Below are 19,818 nucleotides of genomic sequence, written 5' to 3' on the forward strand. Positions count from 1 at the left end.
AAATCTCATGATTTTTAAGCCAATCTTATGATTTGGAGGTCGGGGATACTACTTCTGATTTATTAATGTTTGGGCTGGGTCATACTGCATTCTAATTGTCCAAAAGTCTTTTTGTTTGACAGATTTAAAAAAGAAGTTGTGTCTCAGCCATTTTTGAATTTTCATTCACTGCTTCCTATATGAGTTAGTTTTCTCTCTTTTCCTTGATATTGTTATAAAAGCTTTCCTTATTTCCCTTAACTGTTGTGGCTAGTATTAACTCATTCTACTGTTTTGCTTCCTTAGTATTTTTTCCCTAGTGAAGTAGTTTGACGTGATGTCCTTCATGCCTTTTCAAAGTGTAGTAGCGTAGAACTTTTTATGTCCTGTATAACTGCTGAGTGGTAAATGCCAAAACAAAATTATATGCATCTGTGCTTTCCCAGAAACACTTTTTAAAGTTGCCTTCTGGCTAAAAGGTGGACTCAGATATTTATGTTCTCCATACTTTGGGCCTACTTCTCCTTGGGTTTGCTATGGTCCTGCCCTCTCAGCACACCCATGCAGGAGACATGCTTAATTTGACTGCTTGAGAAGTGAAGCTGTGTGTGTGTATACACTCCTCCTGCAGTATTAAAAGCACTGGTGGGACATTTCTAACCAGATGCCTCTTCCAATTCCTGCACCCGAGCAGGCACCACCAGAAAAGTGATGCTTACACCTATTGTAGAAGTACAGCAAAATCCATGCTTTCCTTACCATCTCAGGAAGCGCTTTTGCCTTTGAAGGGAATAATGCCTCCAAGTAATTTCTTGTCAGAACAATATTCTTCTCAGGATCACAGTGCCAAAAAAAAAAAAAAAAAAAAAGGGCTTATTTGAGCCCTTTGAATCAGATTCTGATCTCATTTACCTTCATATAAATCTCCATATAAGCTCTTGACTTTGATGGAGTTACGCTTGATTTATACCAGCATAAAAAAAGGACAGAATCTGGCCCCATTGTGTAGCACAGATGTTAAGACTAATGAGAACAGCAGCTGATTTTGAATTCACAGTTAATTCAATTGCATATTTTTGCTTTAACTTAACCATTGTGATCTTATTTTTTTAATAACCATTTTTTGAGGGGTGGAAATTACATGTTTCATGTAAATCAATTTTAAAAATTCTTTTCATATGAAAACATTTTATTTTTCATTTTAAGAGCAGGGAATTGGGTTTATTTGAGGGCAATAATGCGCCATTATTTTTCACTGATAGGTATCAGGTGGAGGGAGCTACCTTTTGCACCCAGTCGAAAAGTCATCTGAGCCCTCTATAAATAGGGCTTGCCTTCATTATTTCTCAGATCTTTGAACCAGATGCCATGAGAGAGTCTGGGATGCCTGGAATACAGCAAGGGGTGAAATTCTGACCCCAATGAAGTCAATGGCAAAATTCCCATTGACTTCAATGGAGCCAGAATTTCACCTAAAAATGTTTAATCTTCCAACTGGGAATAATGGGCCAAATCCCCAGCTGGTATAAATCAGCAAAGCTCAGTTGAAGTCAATGGAGCGAAGAGATTTACCCCAGCTGAGGTTCTGGAACAATATGAAGAGCATATAGCAACACAGGATGTAAACAAATGTGTCATAAATAGAAAGTAGAAGATGCTTCTGAATACTTTACAGTGTGATTGTGAATAGTCAGATGGTTATTTTAACACTGAGAAGGTTCAGTTGTATAACAGCCACGTTGGATGAAGGAAACCTTACAGGAGACATCTGAAGTAACTGGTGATAAACACTCTTTCTTATTATGGTTTCTCACCTAAAACATCACTCTTCTGCGCCCTTACAAGAAACAAGGTTGTGGGGTTTGTTTTTGTTTTGTTTTTTTAATGAAAGTACTTCTAAAATTGTTTTGGGTTAACTTTAAAGCTTTCTATTAAGACTTTGAAATTCAGTAGAAGCTGGTTGAAATTTTTCACATTTCAGAGTTTTAAATTCAGGCGGGATGTGCAACAAAATTTTAGAGAAATTCTCCCTTCCCCTCCTCCCATTTTTCTACCCATTTTAGATGTGGTTGAAAATTTTTGAATTTCAAAATTATGTTGAAATTTTCAAACTCAAAAATATAAATGGGGAGAAGGGGAAATCAATTATATTTTTAATTGAGCTTTTTCCTTTTCTTTTTTCCCAGTTCTAAAATTCACCAGTTCTCTAATGCTTGTCTTGACCTTTGTGTTTTGCAACAGGATGAAAAGGAGAAGTTAACTTGGAGAGACCGTATGCCTGGCTATCTAGTGAACGTTGCATCCATTTTATTTATGGTAATTTTATTTGTATTTTCTTTCACATTCCTCTGGGCTATAAAGATCTGTGAACAACATCCTTCTTAAAGCTGAATTAATGCTTTCAAAGATGGAAATGACCTTTCCTGTTTTATACCTTAGGAACGTTCCTACAGACAACAAAATACATTAGTGTTGAGTTGCGAGGCTTGATAAAATAGTATTAGGAAAGTCTGGCCAATAGACTTGCCAATACTCAGTCAATGACACTATAGGTTGAAAACCATGGATGGTCTCTCTAACTACATATAAACAATGAAAACACAGAGCCTGTCCCTCAGCTGGTGTAAATCAGCAATAGAAATATTTTTTACATATTTCTTTACATCAGTTTACACCAGCTGTGCATCTGACCCATAGAATTTACTCAAGGAAATAATTTAAAATACTAATACAGATATAATATTTTAATTGACTTGAATGGTGCAAATATCACAAAAACTTCCCCAGAATTATTCATTCAGAATTTTAATTGAGTATGCTTCTGCCACATTCACAACAAATTTGTGTTCACTTTCACATTGTGGGTATATATATATAATTTTAAATGGCGAAGAGCTTCCTAGGTTACAGCACACCATCGGTTTTTAGACAGAACTGACTGATTTCAGTGGGACTTCTGCTTAAAAATTGATGACACAATATGTTCCATTCTACACAAATAACTAAAAAGTATCTGTTTTAACCTGTCAAGCTCTTGACTTATATTCAAGTTGGGATCATATACAGTAACTCCTCACTTAACGTTATAGTTACGTTCCTGAAAAATGCGACTTTGAGTGAAATGATGTTAAGCGAATCCAATTTCCCCATAAGAATGAATGTAAATAGGTGGGGTTAGGTTCCAGGGAATTTTTTTTGCCATACAGTACAGTACAGTACTATAGTTGGGAGGTGCCCCCGCCTTACCCCACACAGGCACAGTCTACTGGTACTGGAGACAATGAGGCAGGCAAGGAGGCTGAAGGTGCTGTGGGCTAGGAGAAGCACGTTGCACAACAGCAGCTTCCCCTACTCTACAAGCACCAGGGGCAGGGGGCTCAACCCTCGGCCCGTCCACACCACTCCAAGCCCCCACCCTTAACCCACCTCTTCTTCCCCCCCCCTTTACTCCGCAGGCGGCGTACTCACTCCTCTCCCCTCTCTTCCCTGCCTCCTGCCCGCGGCAATCAGCTGGCTTGCAGCATTCAGGAGGGAGGGGGGAGGAGCGAGGACTTGGCGCGCAGGCTCCCCCCTCCCTCCCCTGCCTCCTGCCTGTGGCAATCAGCTGGTTTGCGGCATTCAGGAGGGAGGGGGAGCCTGCGCACTGAGTCCTCGCTTCTCCCCCCTCCCTCTTGAACGCCGCAGCTGACTGTCATGGGCAGGAGACGGGGGGAGGAGGGGGAAGGCGCTGATCCATGGGGTCTGCTGGAGGGCGGGAGGTGCTGGGGGGAGGGAGGGCGTAGGGGAGCTGATGGGGGGTACCCGCTGTGGACAAAGCAGGCAGCCAGATGAGGTTATAGCGAAGCATTGCATAACTTTAAATGGAGCATGTTCTGTAATTGAGCAGGAACGTAAGATCAAAAAAACATTAAGCGAGAGGACGTTAAGTGGGGAGTTACTGTAATTGTCAACATATGCTGTTTTTAATTCAGGAATTAACCAACCCAACAAGAGACATTTCAGCTCAAAGAGAAAAAAAATTGAGTGAAAAAGTAAATAAAAAAAAAATTAGAACTGACTGACTTTCTCAAATGTATCTACAACACTACTACTAGCAATGCTGTAATTTCTCAGTGTGGCTACAGAATAAGGCCCTGGTTTAGCAGAGCATCCTCTTTAGGATGGGTGCTTAAACATGCACTTAATTTTAACCCTGTGTTACAATCCCATTTAAGCATGTTCTTAAAGTTAAGATTGTGATCGTTTTCTTGAATCTGGGCCTAAATGTTGTCTCCCACACTTCCTTTAATATCCTAGACAGATTTATAAAATGTAAAACACCAGATCCTCAGCTGTTGCAAACCAGCAAAGCTTCACTGATTTCAGTGGAGCTGCTCCAGACAGTTTTTCTAGAATATTGTGAATATCATTAGGCAATGAATATATACAAGGCAGCTAGTTGAAAAAAATTCTCCTGTATAAGAGCCAGATCCCATCTGCCATGTGCAGATTACAATCTGTGCTTTACTGAATGCAGTCCTTTTCCTACTAGATTAGTTAAACAGTGTTTGGGGACACTGGGCCGAATTCTGCAGTCAGTTTCTGCAGTTGTTCTGGTGCATATGAGATTGCACTCATGTAACTAATTTTGGCTGGTCTTCCTCCTTTATCACTACCCACACACAAATTAAATGTTTTTTTTTTTTAAGTATGATCACTATTTAGATACAGTGGGCTAGAGTCTCAGGCATGCAAGTGCAACATGCATACACATAAGCCACATTTTCCAATGCTGCAGAAGTGATTGTGGAATTTCTGCCACCACCTTTTCCAGGCCCACACTGTCTGGCAGGCACAAACCCATAGGAATTTTTCCTAAAAATGTCTACATTGTTGTAGAAGATGATGTCAGATGCTTTCCCTGACCTCCCCCCACTTACCCTCACACTGCATATTTCATATTTCCCTGATATTTCTTAAGGCTGCTGACAATTTCTTCTTGGTAGAACCTTGCTCTTTATTTTCTATTCTGTGTGCTTCTTAAATATGAAGCCCTTGCAAGCAGAAGCATTCTACTACTTTTTTCTCTATCGAGCTCCTGCTCTCTCTTCCTTTAGTTATCCAAGTATATTATTTGGGGGCTTTTTTTAAATGTAGGTTTTACAAAATCAATTTTTACTTTCATGCTCAATTAGACTCTGCACCCAGTCTTATTTTACATCAGTAATAATTATAATCATTATGAGATCTATTTCTAAGTGCTTTAAAGTCTGTATACACAACCACTGTTCTGCATGAAGACCTCTTTCTGTGCAGTCAAAAGGCAGTTTGTATGCTTACTGGGAACAGGATATGACCCAGGCTTAAGCTATTGAAAATTTCCTTCTGAAGTGGTGTTCTACAGAGTACACATCACAGCAAAGATTTCTGCATTAACCATGAAAATCTTTGCAGTTGCCTCAAGGAGCAGGATGGGGCTGGACATCAGCATCACCATGACCCTCCTTTATAGTCCCTGATTCATCTCTGCTGCTGTTCTCACCTTCAGCAATCCTCTCCGCTTTCCTACAGTGGATTTGACACATACAGGAGAAGAAAGTCAACTAGTGTCACAGCACAGGGGTTCAGCCTGTTCTTCCTTAAAGGCCAGATTCTCATATGCTTATTCATACTGAATAGTCCCTTACTCCGGGAATTGTCTCATTGAAGTCTGGGGAGCTATTTGTGGAGTAAAGTGCTACCCAGCTTGAGTAAAGGTATCAGAATCTAGCCCATAACTGCCACTCAAGCCCCTCCATCTCCCACCTCATCAGTGTCCTCTGTCCCCCTCAGCCACCCTCCTGTCTTCCCCCCACATTCTCCTGCCCCCTCAGCTCCCTCATGCCCCCCCACATCTCCCTGCACCCCCTAAATCTGCCTCCTGCTCCCCACATTCTCCCCACTCTCCTTTCACAGTGTCTCTGCTACTCCCCACAGTCCCTGTATCCTGTCCAGCCCCTTCAACCATAGAATGGCAGACATCTTGCCAGTGCACAGGGCTTCAGTGTCATAGAAAGAAGTGGCAGTCCACTTTTTTCAGGGCAGCCTCATTTCCACATGAAGATAGAGAAAGAGCAGCCATCTTGCTGACTTCAGCCCCATTGGCAGTAATGGGAGATGGTGGCCATTTTAAACAGGAGAAAATTCATGAACTAGCACCTCTCATCATGTTTCCATGTGAATGGTAAAAAATCATACCAAAATCGCTAGAGTACCTCACCTTCAGCACCCACTGTACTCTACACAGGGTCCCTAGAAAGCACTAGATCAGATTTAAGGTGTCTGGATTAATCTTAAAGGCATTCCATAGAAATGGCTGTAGATACTTCAGAGAGCTCTTCTCTCCTCACTATAAGACCTTCTCTGTCAACTGTGTCCCGCGGGTGCTATGAAGCTATGTCATCCTTAAGGGTGAAGCTTGTGACAGCAGGAGACAGGGATGTTTCAGCAACTGGAAACTCATTGGCTTAGCGTTCCATTCAATACACTAAAATATCAAGGAAAAAGAGAGGAGGAGAAAAAAGAGAGAAAAATGAGAGAGTAAAGGAGTATGGGGGGAGGGATAGCTCAGTGGTTTGAGCATTGGCCTGCTAAACCCAGGGTTGTGAGTTCAATCCTTGAGGGGGCCATTTAGGGATCTGGGGCAAAATCAGTACTTGATCCTGCTAGTGAAGGCAGGGGGCTGGACTCAATGACCTTTCAAGGTCCCTTCCAGTTCTAGGAGATAGGATATCTCCATTATTTAATTTAATTTATTTAAAGTAGTAGAAGAGGGAGTGAAGAAGGAAATAATTTACTAAAACTTAAAAAAAAAATCCCCACCTGCCTTTGGAGAAAGTAAACAGGAAAATTAGACCACTGACCCACTGTGATTGTGATTTTTGTCTCTTATTACTTGGGAGGTGCTCACATATTTGTGGTGATTGGTATCACAATGGGCACCTACATGGACAGGTTAGGTAAAAGCAGGCCCACCAATAGCAATTCCGGGCCCCAGGCTAGAACAGCAAAGACATGCCTGCGTGGACATGGTCCGCCTAACCTTTGGGCAGTGCTGTGCCTGCGCTGGGTGGTGCCCAGCGAGCTGCCGGCTGCGCTGCTAGGCGCACTCTTCCAGCACGGCCAGGGCTTCCACATGCCTGCCTGGTACAGTTGCCAACTGTCTAATTGCACAAACCCAAAGACCCTTGCCCCGCCCTGCTCCTTCCCTGAGGCCATGCCCCTGTCCTGCCCCTTCTCCAAGACCCTGCCCCCTGCTCACTCCATCCCCCCTCCCTCTGTCGCTCACTCTCCCCAACCCTCACTCACTTTCAGCAGTGGGTGCAGGCTCTGTGAGGGAGTTTGGGTGTGGGAAAGGGTGCATGGTGCGGGCTCTGTGAGGGAGTTTGGGTGTGGGAAAGGGTGCATGGTGCAGGCTCTGGGAGGGAGTTTGGGTGTAGGGGGGGTGAGGAGTCGGGCTCTGGGAGGGAGTTTGGGTGCAGGAGGGGGTTAGGGATCAGGCTCTGGGCGGGAGTTTGGGTGGGGGAGGAGGTGTGGGGTGCAGGCTCTGGGAGGGAGTTTGGGTGTAGGGGGGTTAGGGGTCGGGCTCTGGGAGGGAGTTTGGGTGCAGGAGGGGATGCGGGGTGCGGGCTCTGGGAGGGAGTTTGGATGTGGGGTGTGGTCTCTAGGCTGGGGCATGGTGTTGGGGTGAAGGATGGGGTCAGGGGGTCGGCGCTTACCTCGGACAGCTCCCAAAAGCGACTGGCACACCCCTCTGGCAGCAGCTCCTTGGCGGGGAGGGCCAGAGGATCTCTGCGCACTGCTGCCCACAGGCACCGCCCCCGCAGCTCCCATTGGCTGCAGTTTCCAGTCAATGGGAGCTGTGGAGTCAGCGCTCGGGTAGGGGGCAGCGTGAGGAGACTCCAAGCCCTCCCTGGGACTGTAGGGCCATCCCGGCTGCTTCCGAGTGTGGTGCAGAGTGAGGGCAGGCAGGAAGCCTTATCTCTGCTGCACTGGTGGCAGTCAGGCCCCCCGGGCCCTTTTAAACCATCTGGGCCCCTGGCCAATTGCTCCTTTTGCCCCACCCGTCACCGGGCCTGGGTAGAAGCTCTGCTATTCATGCTCCTGCACCACCACCCATGAATTTAACTGTAGCTCCTTGAAAATTGTGGTTCTTCCTGTGCGGGGGAGTGCGGGGGGTGATGTGTGGGATTCATTCTGTTGCTGCTGATCCTGACCCCTTTTTAAAAAAAATGATTTTGGCCTTTATTAATTATGAAAAGATTAGATTAAAAATAGTCAGCAGACTGAGGTGCTAAACTTCATTAGGCCTGTACTGTGAATCTAGGCCCCAAGCCAGCCAAATAAAACTTATAGCAATCTAATCCTTTGCACTTATATAATCTCTTTCATCAGAAGATCTCAAGATGCCTTACCAACAATAATGAATTTACTTTGGAATTTTTGCTAAAGGCAAAAACAAAACAGAAACACCCACCCTCTCTCCACTTCCTGCTGTGACTCCCTGTTTAGCCAGAGATTGTGTTTCTGTGTGAAATTTTATCTTTAAAAATTATTTATTTCATTTTGCTTTTTGAAACTGCAATAACACAGCCCTGTGAAATACAAATTCTTCTGTTGGGAAGTTGACCTTAAGTGGCATGGGTGATTCGCCTGATTTCATGGGCAAAGGTCAACTGCTCAGAGACCACAGAACACCTTTTGACTTCTGGGACAAAAATTTACAATGAACTCTGAATGACTCTGCCTTAGTCAGTATCAAAAGATTTGTGCATATTCAGATACAGCAAAATGTTTCCATCTATGGCAAAAGTTTGTAGAACACAAAAGGTTTTACACCATTAGGTTCCAATCCTCCTCTGGGTAGCACATGGATGAGTTGTTGCTGCAAGCAGAGTCCCGTTGACATTGATGCAGCTCTGTGTAGGCACAGCAATCCAACATACATTACACACTGCATGATCAGAGCCCCCGTTTCCTGTCTCTGACCATAGCCAGTAGCAGATGTTTCAGAGGAATGCTTACAAACCCTGCAGTAGGCAGATGTGGGGAAATCTGCCCCACATGGGTGTCATCCTTTTCTCTATTAGTTAGAGACTGGCTTAAGCCCTGAAATACAAGGATGAATATCCCTTTCCAATTTTTCTTGTCATTAAATATAACTCTGGGTATTCTTGATATCCATATAAATGTCCAATCTCAGTTTCACTATTGTGAAGTTCTTGGCCTCAGTCAGGGCTGTAACTAGGGTGGCGCGAAAGGGGCAGCCAGTCAGGGCGCAGAACAGGGGGGCACAAAAGTGGGCGGCACAGGATTGGGCCCGGCAGCATCAGTGCCCTCCCACCCCGTAGGATTGGGCCCAGCAGAGTCAGCTGGAGCCCAGAGTGCTCAGTGTCCTCCCACCCCACAGGATCATAGGACCCCAGCCAGAGAAGGCTTTCCCTGGCACTACGACCGCAGCAGCGGGTGGGCAGGGATCTGAGTGCCGGCTGGTAGGAAGGGCAGAAGGAGAATGGGCTGCATGGCTGGTTCCATCCAGCCGCTGGAGATAGGAGACAAGCTGCACTAAGAACCTGGAGGGCGCTGCATGGGGTGGGGGTGCAGAGGGCTAGGGCCATGAAGGCGTGTAGGGGTTAGGGCAGAAGGGGTCACAGGAAGGGCGTGTAGGGGTGAAGGGAGAAGGGGGTGCAGGAAGGGAGTGCAAGGTTGGAGAGAAGGGGTACACAAGCATCAGCATAGGCACTAAGAGGATAAGGGATACACAAATGGGGCCGTATGATGGAGCATACTTAAAATGTGCTAGGTGCTGTACGGATCTGTGTCATGAGGAACTGTGTGGGCGATTAGCTCAGGATGGAGCTGTTGCCTTCCCCAGACCCGTTGTCTGGCCATGTGCTACTGGCTCTGCTCATGCTCCCTAACCTGTGTGCAGGGCTGAGCCCTGGCAGAGCAGTATCGCCAGCCTGGGGCCTGGGGGAGAGAGGGCATCTGGAGTTAAAGCTCATTAAAGTTGCTAATCACCAATTGTACCCACTAGAGGGTGCTTGGAATTTAAACAGACTCATCCTTGGCCAGGGTTTCTCTGTTGATGAGCCAGTGTGCTGAGTTGCGCAGCCATGGCCCTTGGGAAGCCTGGCTGAACATCGCACTGACATACACCCACAGGGCACTGCTCAGGCCACTCACAGGGTCGATGCCATCCTGAGGCCTTTGCTGCACATAGGGCTGACCTCTGTCACTTGGCTGTTAACAAACCTTTGACCCTGACGCAACTGCATGGCATGGCAAGGAGGAAAGGCCTGCTAGAGAACCCTATGGAGGCAAGCACCTCCTGGCACTCACGTGCACTCAGCTCCATGGAACTGGGGAGTCCCAGGCTGGAATTCCAGCTGAGGCACCTGGAGACAAAAAAATGTCACAACTGCAATGATGGCCCTTGTCACTCACACATGGATTTCAAATTACAGTGGCCAGCTTTTTTTGATCCTCTTCTGTAACAACCTTTTCACTGCATTGAACAGCTCAATGGGCAGGTGAAGGAGTAACTCAGGGAGGTACTGCTCTGTTGTGACAGTTCCACAACCCGTTGGAACTGCCAGATGCCACTGTGCTTCACACAATAGCCTTAGAGAGCTTCACAGCTCCGGCTGGGGCAGAACCCCTGTCGCACAGGGTCCTTATGCCTGAGCTAATGGAGAGTCTCTGTTAGCAGTGTGGGGCCCATGACAGCCAGGGGAACCGTGAGAGTTACATGGTGCACATACGCACCAGCCTGTTCATTACACACTTGCCTAGATAGACTAAGCTTGCCTCAGAACCAGCTGTTCAGATCTTATATCTGACATCAGCGTAAGAAATCTCCAAGTGCTTCCACCCTGTAACTTCCACCATCTTTGCTCAGGCTTGTCTGAGATGGGATCTCGGGACCTGTCATTCCCAAATCCAGAATTCTCCACCGAGAGCAACAGGTCCCCCAGTGACTGCAGCACCCTCTCCTCATATAGGTCACACCCCGCTCACCACCTGAGGACCTCATATTTATCCTGGCCATGGGGATTGAAATGGACTCATCCTATTCCCAAAGTACAGGCTCCTCACCACCACCAACTGAGCTGAAAGAGGGTCTTAATGATTTAATGGCAGTACATAGCGGAACAGTTCTGACTCCACCTCAAAGTTTGGGGTTGGGACTATTCTGCTATAATATCTCCTGATTGTTCTAAATTTACATATAAATTTAAAATATGGCTTTAATTGGAGTTTGTATATATTTTTTCTTTCTTTAGATACAGTGCTCCTGTCAGCTAATTTCTAAGTTATTATCTGCAAAAAAAAAAAAAAAAAAAACTAGAGTTTTCAGGTGTTTAGTAGTCCCTGGAATCACAGTTAAAGTTGCCCCTGCCCCAATCTGAAATAGTGCCTGTGCCCAGCCATGGGGATGGGGAGAAGGCCACAGGGAGGTGCTGACCTATGGCTGGCGCTGCGACCCGGGCCTGTGCCAGCCACCCATCCACTGTGACAGGGAACAACACTGCCCCCCATCTCCAGTGGGTACCCCCCGCAGCAGGTACCCCTTCCAGTCCCCCCACCCCACTATACCTCCCCTCCAGCTTCCCCTCTCCATGGCAGTGGCCTCTATTTGGGAACTTGAACTGTGGTAACCCTAGCAATCGCTCCACTCTCACGCCGTCAGTTTGTGGAGCTGGCGGAACTGAGTCTGCCCTGCCAGCAGCAGCTGCCCACCCCCAAGTCCTGGGCTGGGCACCAGACTCATGTGGCCAAGCTCAGAGCTCAGGCAATGCAACCGCAAGCCCGGCAGCCACGGGGGTGGGGCAGGGCTACCTAGGGGAGCAAGGGTATCTGCTCTGTATGCACGGAGTGTGGGGAGAGTGACCCAGCTGCAATGACAGGTGCCCAGGCAATGAGTGAGGTGTGACCAGGCTGCTGAGACACAGGTGCCCAAGGGAGATGAATAATGCAGGGAGCACCTCGTGGAGCATCTCATGGCAGCCAGACTCCATGGGCAAGGGCCAACTCCAGGGTGCGTCACTGGCTGGAGCTGGGCTCCTTTGAGGGAGAGGCAAGAGCGTGTCAGAAGCACAGCTTAGAGATGTGCCGCCTGCCCTGCCTGGGGAGTGCCCAGCCGTGCAGAGGCAGCTGGCTTGGGGAGCACGGCAGGGAGGGCTGCTTGATAGCCAGCCAGTGCCCTGACTCCCACAGCATGAAGAGCCAGGGGCTCGAGAAGGCCAGGTGGCTTCTGCCAGCTTCTGATCTTCCGGCTCTTGGCAGGAGGTGATGATTTTCAAACTGTGGGGATGTGTCCCCCTAGCGCCCCACAGTTTGAAACCCTCTATGTTAAATGGAAGGCAGAAATCTGGAGGGCATGTGACCCTGCATGCCCCCCCACTCATCACCTCCAGGGAGCGCAAATATCCTTGCTCACCCTGGATACTAAAATGCTTAGTTAGGGCTCTGGCCTCAGTGACTTCTTACAGCAGTGGGTTCCAGAGTTTAATCACCTCCTGTGTGGAAAAAGTATTTCCTTTTATAGGATTTTAATTTCCCACTTAGTTTCATTGGACGTCCTCTTGTTCTTGTGTTATTCTAGTTTCTAGTCACTCAACACCAGTTCGGGCAACAATTTTGAGATATAATTAAACATTTCTTTTTAAACTCTAGTCAAATATGTGCATTGATATCTCCATACATTTCTTTGCAGATTACACTGACATTTTCAGCAGTTTTTGGTGTGACCGTGTACCGAATTACTACAGCAGCCGCCTTGTCCATCAGCAAAAATGAGTCAACCAGGTCGAACGTCCGTGTGACCGTGACTGCAACCGCTGTCATCATTAACCTGGTTGTGATCCTTATATTAGATGAGATTTATGGAGCTGTTGCCAAATGGCTGACAGAAATGGGTAAAGCTATCCTAGCCCTCATTACAACTTTGTATGTATTTCTAACAGAGTATGCAGGAAAGTTCTAAAAGGAGGATTTCCCATAAAACAGTTCCATAAAGAGGAAACATTCAGGCCCAGAGGGTAAAAATGTGCCCAAGTACTAAGGGGTCCCAACTCCAATTTTCAAAAAGGACTTAGGGCCAGATTTTAAAGCATATTTAGGTGTCTAAATAATTTTCAAAATCTGACCTTAGACACAGAGGAGCCTACGTCTCATTGAAAATCAGTTGGACTTTGGCCTTGTCTGCATTATAAAGTTTACCAGTAGAGCTATAATGGCAATCCCTCCTAGTGGAGAGTTCCTTTACTGGTACAGTTTATTCCAGTTCCCCAAACAAAATAAACCATACTGGCAAAAGGACTCTGTGCCTCGGTTTCCTCACTTATAAAATTTGAATAATGGCTCAGATCCTCAAATGGTGAATGTCAATGTTGCCCCATTAAAGTCAAGGATCTCAGGAGAAACTCTCTGCCCCTACCGCGGCACTGGGGCCGGAGGAGCTCTATGCTTCTGTCACCACCACAGGGCTCGAGGTGTCAGCCGCCGGCCCTGGTGGCAGGGCTCTTTCACTATAACGACCCCCTGGCTATAACAAATAAATGGTTTGGATCCCCAGGGGTTCATTGTAGAGAGGGTGTACTGTACTATTATAAATAGCATCATTATTTACACTTCTGATAGCATAACAGAGGTTCAGTCATAATTGGTTGAGATACAGTAGAATGATTTCTACTGTTAGGGATAGCCCAATTGTTTCAATTTGATTCCAATGAAGATTTAAAATAAAAAGAGACCAGTAATACATTTAATATAATGCCACCCTATTATATTTTCTCTCCACTTTTGCAGAGAGTCTCTTGGCAAAAAGTAGCCCTGGTGCAAATGGGCACAATTCCATTAAGTTCAGTGGAGATGTACCCACTGATGCCAGTTGTGCATTTGGCTTTCAGAGCTGTATGGGAAACAAAGATGAAAAATACTGTCAGTTTTTTAGCTTTCATATAAAATATCCCTCTTTATTCCTCCCAACCTTCAAGTCACCTTTAGAGCCAGCCCTGCTGCCCTTACTCCAACAACACTCCTATTAAAGTAACTGGGTGTTTTGCCTCAGAGGGGACCCACTATGGACTCTAGGCTTTGGTCCTTTTTGAATAATTTCTAGCACCACAAATTACATCATGGTTCATTCAGATGGCTGTCTGTGCTAGTAGGCTCAGATGCCAACTGTAATTAAAAATGTTAAAAAAAATTACAATTCATTCATGCTGATAAATGCTTCTTACCTTGTGAACTTTCATATTGCTGAGCTGAGCAAAATGGGTGCAATTTTCTTTTCACACTGCAATTCAGAGACGTGTCTGGCATCATGCTGCATTTTTCCACATTAAGGGGCAAATTTGCCTGCCCTGGTGTAGAAGCAGTGGAGGGTGCAAGGATACCCTTTCCATCCCTAAGCTCATTTGGGCTGCAGTTCAGCAAGGGACTTATGAATGTGAGTAACTTTGAGCACCTGAGTAATACTATGGAAATCAATGAGATTAGTTTCATGCTTAGTTATGCATGTGTTTAAATATCTGGCTGAATCAGTGTTTAGGGCAGGAGGCAGCAATAACATCGCCCACAGGCACTGTGAAGGGCTAGAAGGCGAATCACTAGGTCTACATGCAGTGCTTGTGGCCTCAGCAGGGGAATATCTGTGCAATGCAAAGGAAGGACATTAACTCCCCCGCAGTACCGGCAGGAGTGCAGATTACACCTCTTTCAAAGAGTCATGTTTCCTGATGCTGAGCAAGTCACCCTATCCCCAGCACCCAGGTGGCATTGGGCCTAATTCAGATCTTATGTGTGTTGGTGTAAATTGGGGTATCTCCCCTCAAGTCATGGGAAAACAAATGAAGTGTAAAACAGTGGTAAAGTGAGAGCAGAATCACTCCTCTTCATGCGTTAAAGGGGCATATTCCCTCCCTCAGTGCACTTCCTCAGCCCAGCCTCCATGTAGCACTACCTGCAAGGAGCATAATTCAGCTCTGGGGTTTTGATGGTATGTATTGAGGACACCGCTGGATATTTTAAGTTGTATATTTTTAAACGCCCTCCTTTTCTTTTATTCATTCATCCATTCTATTCCTGTTCTGGCTGTATGCATTCTTGTCTTGAAAGAAAGAGGGAAGGGCGACAGGGGATAGATCACTTGATGATTACCTGGTATGTTCATTCCCTCTGGGGCACCTGTCATTGGCCACTGTAGGAAGACTGGATACTGGGCTAGATGGACCTTTGGTCTGACCCAGTATGGCCATTCTTATGTGTGTCAGGGGGGTGCACATTGCCTTCTTGGGACAGAGCTCATCTCTGTGGGAGCCCTCTGTGAAGCAGGGGTTCTACTCCTACATGGAACTTCCTATCCTCTCCAAGGGCTGAATTGTTGCCATGGGGTGATTCCTTCCACTGGTCCCCATGCAAATCTGCTCAGCACATAAACTCATATTTGGGCTGTGCAGTGGTAGCTGGATTGGCCCCAAATGAATAATTTTTAATTAAGTATTTCCATAAAGTCAGCTGGTTTGTGTGAGTGAATAATCTAAGGGCCAGAACGTCAAGAGCTCCTTTTGCTGGGTGCTAAACTCTTACAAAAATCTGGCCACAAGTGTCACAATGCTAGGCACTTTTAATAATCTGGTTCTTATTTAGTATTTTAATGGGAGCTGAGCTCTTTTTTAAAAAACCTGACCCAAATCAGTAGGCTGCACGATTTCAGTAATGCTTTCAGAGGCTTCTTGAAACTGATGCACTGAATCGCTCTTATTATTTCACATTTTGAATCCATTACCAGCATGAAATAATAACAACAATCTGTTCGGTGCCTGGTTAAACATGCATGGTGGCTATCCTCAGAAGTCCTGTGCATGGCTGATAAAAGAACCCAGAGAGAATATTGGGGAAAAAAAATCTTTGTTTTTATATTAATGTAGATTAATTGTAATACTCTGCAGTTTACACTTGAAGGGCTTGATGCTGCAAGGTGCTGAAATCAACTGAAATGTATAAACAATTGTGTGATGTATTTTCAGAAGTTTTACAGACGACGTATCTAAAGGTGTGGAGGCTATATGGAGAGGGGAAGAACCTTATGGAAAGGATGGCCTTGTGGTTAAAGTTTTGGAGTGGGGAATGGGGCTTAGGACATTTAAGTTCACTTCCTGTCTCCCTCCGCCCCCCCACCAAAAAAAAATGTGTATGACCTTTGGCAAGCTATCTGGAACCTGATTCAGGAAGTTACTTCAGCATGTGCTTTAAACATTTAAGTAGTCCCATTGAAGTCAGTGGAACTACTCACATACTTAAAGTTAAGCAGGTACTTAAATACTTTGCTGAATGAGGCTCTTAAATGTTTGTGCCTCAGTTTCTCCATCTATGAAATGGAAATAGCAATACTTCTCTATTTCAAAGGGTGTTGTGAGCATAAATTCATTAAGACCTGATTCACATTTAGACAAGGGTCAGGAGGTGTAAAAGGGGCCTTACTGTAAATGAGAATCAGGCCCCAATTAATTTATCCTTCCAACACCATTAATATTAACAAGGTAGCCACATGTTATAGTGATGGGGGTCATAGGAGTAGAGAGAGATTGGGGCAGATCCTCAACTGTGTAAACCAGCAGACCTACCTCCTGCGCATCTGGTTCATTTAACAGTGCAGGCAGGTGCCTCGATATGTGTCACTGCCAAATACACTTTAAATGAAATAATAGTCAGAAATTTGCAGGAGTAAGAAGAAAAAAAGTATGCTGTATATTTTCCTAGTGTCACTCAGTGCAGAATAAAAGATATGATAAAACCACATTAACTCTAATAATAATACAGTTTTTGCTTTTGCTTGAGACTACTGAAAGACAATTACATATTTATCTATTGCTTTTGTGGTGTTTTCTGTTATACTGCAATTATTTATTTATTTATTTTGCAGAGGTACCAAAAACAGAGAAGACCTTTGAAGAGAGGTTAATTTTGAAGGCTTTCCTATTGAAGTTTGTGAACTCTTATGCACCAATTTTTTATGTTGCCTTTTTTAAAGGAAGGTAGGATGAATTTACATTGTTGATTTATTATTAATGGCCCCATGTTGCAGGCTACTGATGGCACTAAGGCCACTAAAAGGTCTGGAATGGCCATCTTAGTACCCAAAATGGCAGACTAGCCCAGGAGGGAGTGGGTCAGGTTGGCCTGGAGAGATTGCTCTGGGGTGAGAGGTCCTTAGGTGGACTCGTGATCAGTTTTACTCCTCTATAGTTGTGGTTTCCTATACATGCAGGATCCACTGCCTACCAGAACCTGATGGTCCATAATGTAGCAGATGGAGATCTTAGAGTGATTGTTTGTAAACAGTGTTTTAAGTATGTATGTATTTCGGAATTCTAGTTAGATTCATATAATTGTTGTGCTCCTTTTATGTTTTAGAAGCTGTTAATCTATACGTTAAGCTCTTTGGGGCAGGGACCATCTTTTTGTTCTGTGTTTTATTCTTTGCCTAGCACAATGGGGCTCTGGTCCATGACTAGGGCTTCTAGACAATATGGTAATACATATAATAAATAATAATATATTCTGAACTAATGCCTGTGGATGCCATCAATTAAAAAATCACATTTTTGTCTGAAAATATTTTACTTACAATTTTGAGAAGTATTATCTAAGTTCTAAAAGACATGGGAGAAAAATATTTTTTAAACATTGTATTTAACAGCCCTTTGTGAGTAGTCACTTTCAATGTATAATTCAGAATAGCCCAGGTCCTGAAACCCCTTACACATGTAAGTAACTTTGCTCATTAGGACTACTCAAATGCCTGAAGTTATTCATGTATAACAGTTTGCAGGATCAGAGCCCCGGTCAATTTTCCCATTTGTTTGTGTGGGTTTTACTCAGGCGAGGGGAAAAAACATTTTTATAAATAGGAAAAGGTGATTTTAAAACTGCAAAAATTGTAAGGGAGACTCAGGGACAGGCACAATATTTGAAACTCGGTTTAGTTAATTTATCTGAAGTTAGCAATGTTTTTTTTAAAAAAATCATGTTAAAATAGTTAATTTGAACTGTATTTTAAAATTAGCTACTGTAAGCAGTAATTTTGTTGAGGATATTTTTAATGCATTCTGTTTTCATCATTTCATATGTTTTTATTACTTTCAGGTTTGTTGGCCGACCTGGTAGTTATGTATATATGTTTGATGGTTACCGAATGGAAGAGGCAAGTACAGATGGAATTCAAACAGAAAACATAGTTAAAAAAGAGACATGGATGAGAGTGCCTTTATAAGGAGTCCAGCTAACAGCTGAAAAAAACCTACCACATTTACTTTACCAAAATTCTATGCCTTCCAAGAAAAGAAAAACTCAAAACAAAATTCAGTCCCAATAATCTGTGTTTTAGATACTTATATGGCCCCCATCATCATAGTATCTGAGTGCCTCACAGTATTGTGATCTATTTATTTTCACAGCAACTCTGTAAGGTAGTACAGTGCTATCATCTCCATTTTACACATGGGTAATTGAGACACAGAGAGATAAAATCCAAGGCGCTGACTTTTAGTTTTCGCTTGGGGTGCTCCACCTCCACTCTGCCCTGAGGCCCCACTCCTGCTCTGCCCCTCCCCCGAGAACACACCCTCACTCCACCTCTTCCTGTCCCCACTCCAACCCCTCTCCCACCTGCCACTCGCTGAACTTTGCCCTTCCCCAAGCACCTCCCCCATCCGACTACGGACAGTGCCACTGAACACTGTGGCTGGTGGGTGCTGAGCACCCACTATTTTTTTCCATGGATGGGTGACTTGCCCATGGTCACACATGAAGTCTGTGGCAGAGCAGTGGCTTGAACCCAATGGCTACATTTGTGCCCTAACCATTAGACCATCCTTCCCCTCAAAAAGTCTGGAAAAAAATAGTTATGGGATCTTGCCACTTTGTCCTTCTAGCCCCGATCAATGCTGCAAACACGTTATGCTTCACTTTAAGCAGGTATTGGAAGTCCCTTTAAGTCAATCAAATTAATCCAGTGCTTAAAGTAAAGCACACATACAGGTTTGCAAGATCAGGGCCTTTGTTTGTTTGTATCTTTCCAATATGGGGAAAAAAGCAATCACATGAATACTGTTGATAATTAAATTAAATGTATAGTAAATATTTTAAAGGAATATACAGTAGTCCCAGAGATCAATATGGTTTTTTCAGATTGCCATACATGTTTTCAGAGTGATTTCATTGGTGAAGCACAAATATATGGTTATGAATAGAATTGGAATGATTGATGGTGTTCTGAAATGTTTTGATTATATGGTAGTGTGGGTTCATATAAATGTGTGTAGTCTTTCCAAGCTTGTACTTTTAAAATATTGTAAGCTTTTTGATAGTCTTTGTCTTTTTTTCCCCCCTGTGGTTGTAAAGCATCTATCACAATGTGGTCCTTGTCCCTGACTGGGGCTCCTAGGTGCTACCGTAATACAAATAAATAATAATAATAATTATAAATATTGTGTAGCAACTAAAGCATGTGTGTTTTTGTAGTGAGAAACATTATAGTATATATTCGTGACACAGTCTATTAGAAATGGATCCTTTGAATAGGAAACAATATTTTACAATTTCTTAATAATTCGCTATTTTGATCTTTCCATATATTTATGAAAGTTTTAGGGGGGAAAGTTAAGGTTGGAATGTTATTGTAAATTGATGAATACGAAAGATTATATGGCAGAGGAAACTATCTGGATCCTTCAACTGTTAATTTCCAGGTTTTTTAATGTTTAGGACAGTGGTTCCGAAACTTGGTTTGCGGCTTATTCAGGGTAAGCCCCT

The 19,818-nt window shown here is 44.3% G+C and overlaps 1 protein-coding gene across 1 annotated transcript in view; it reads left to right on the forward strand.

The window, feature by feature from the left end:
* ANO2 (anoctamin 2) overlaps positions 1 to 19,818 on the forward strand; it is a 308,666-nt gene that overhangs the window by 250,733 nt on the left and 38,115 nt on the right. Inside the window, exons 15-18 of the mRNA XM_024103099.3 lie at positions 2,221 to 2,295; positions 12,716 to 12,917; positions 16,928 to 17,039; positions 18,151 to 18,208. Of these exons, the coding sequence (XP_023958867.2) occupies positions 2,221 to 2,295; positions 12,716 to 12,917; positions 16,928 to 17,039; positions 18,151 to 18,208 (447 nt within the window). The remainder of the gene's footprint in view (positions 1 to 2,220; positions 2,296 to 12,715; positions 12,918 to 16,927; positions 17,040 to 18,150; positions 18,209 to 19,818) is intronic.

This window comes from Chrysemys picta, chromosome 1 (assembly GCF_011386835.1).
Source record: "Chrysemys picta bellii isolate R12L10 chromosome 1, ASM1138683v2, whole genome shotgun sequence".
NCBI classification, from domain to species: Eukaryota; Metazoa; Chordata; order Testudines; family Emydidae; genus Chrysemys; species Chrysemys picta.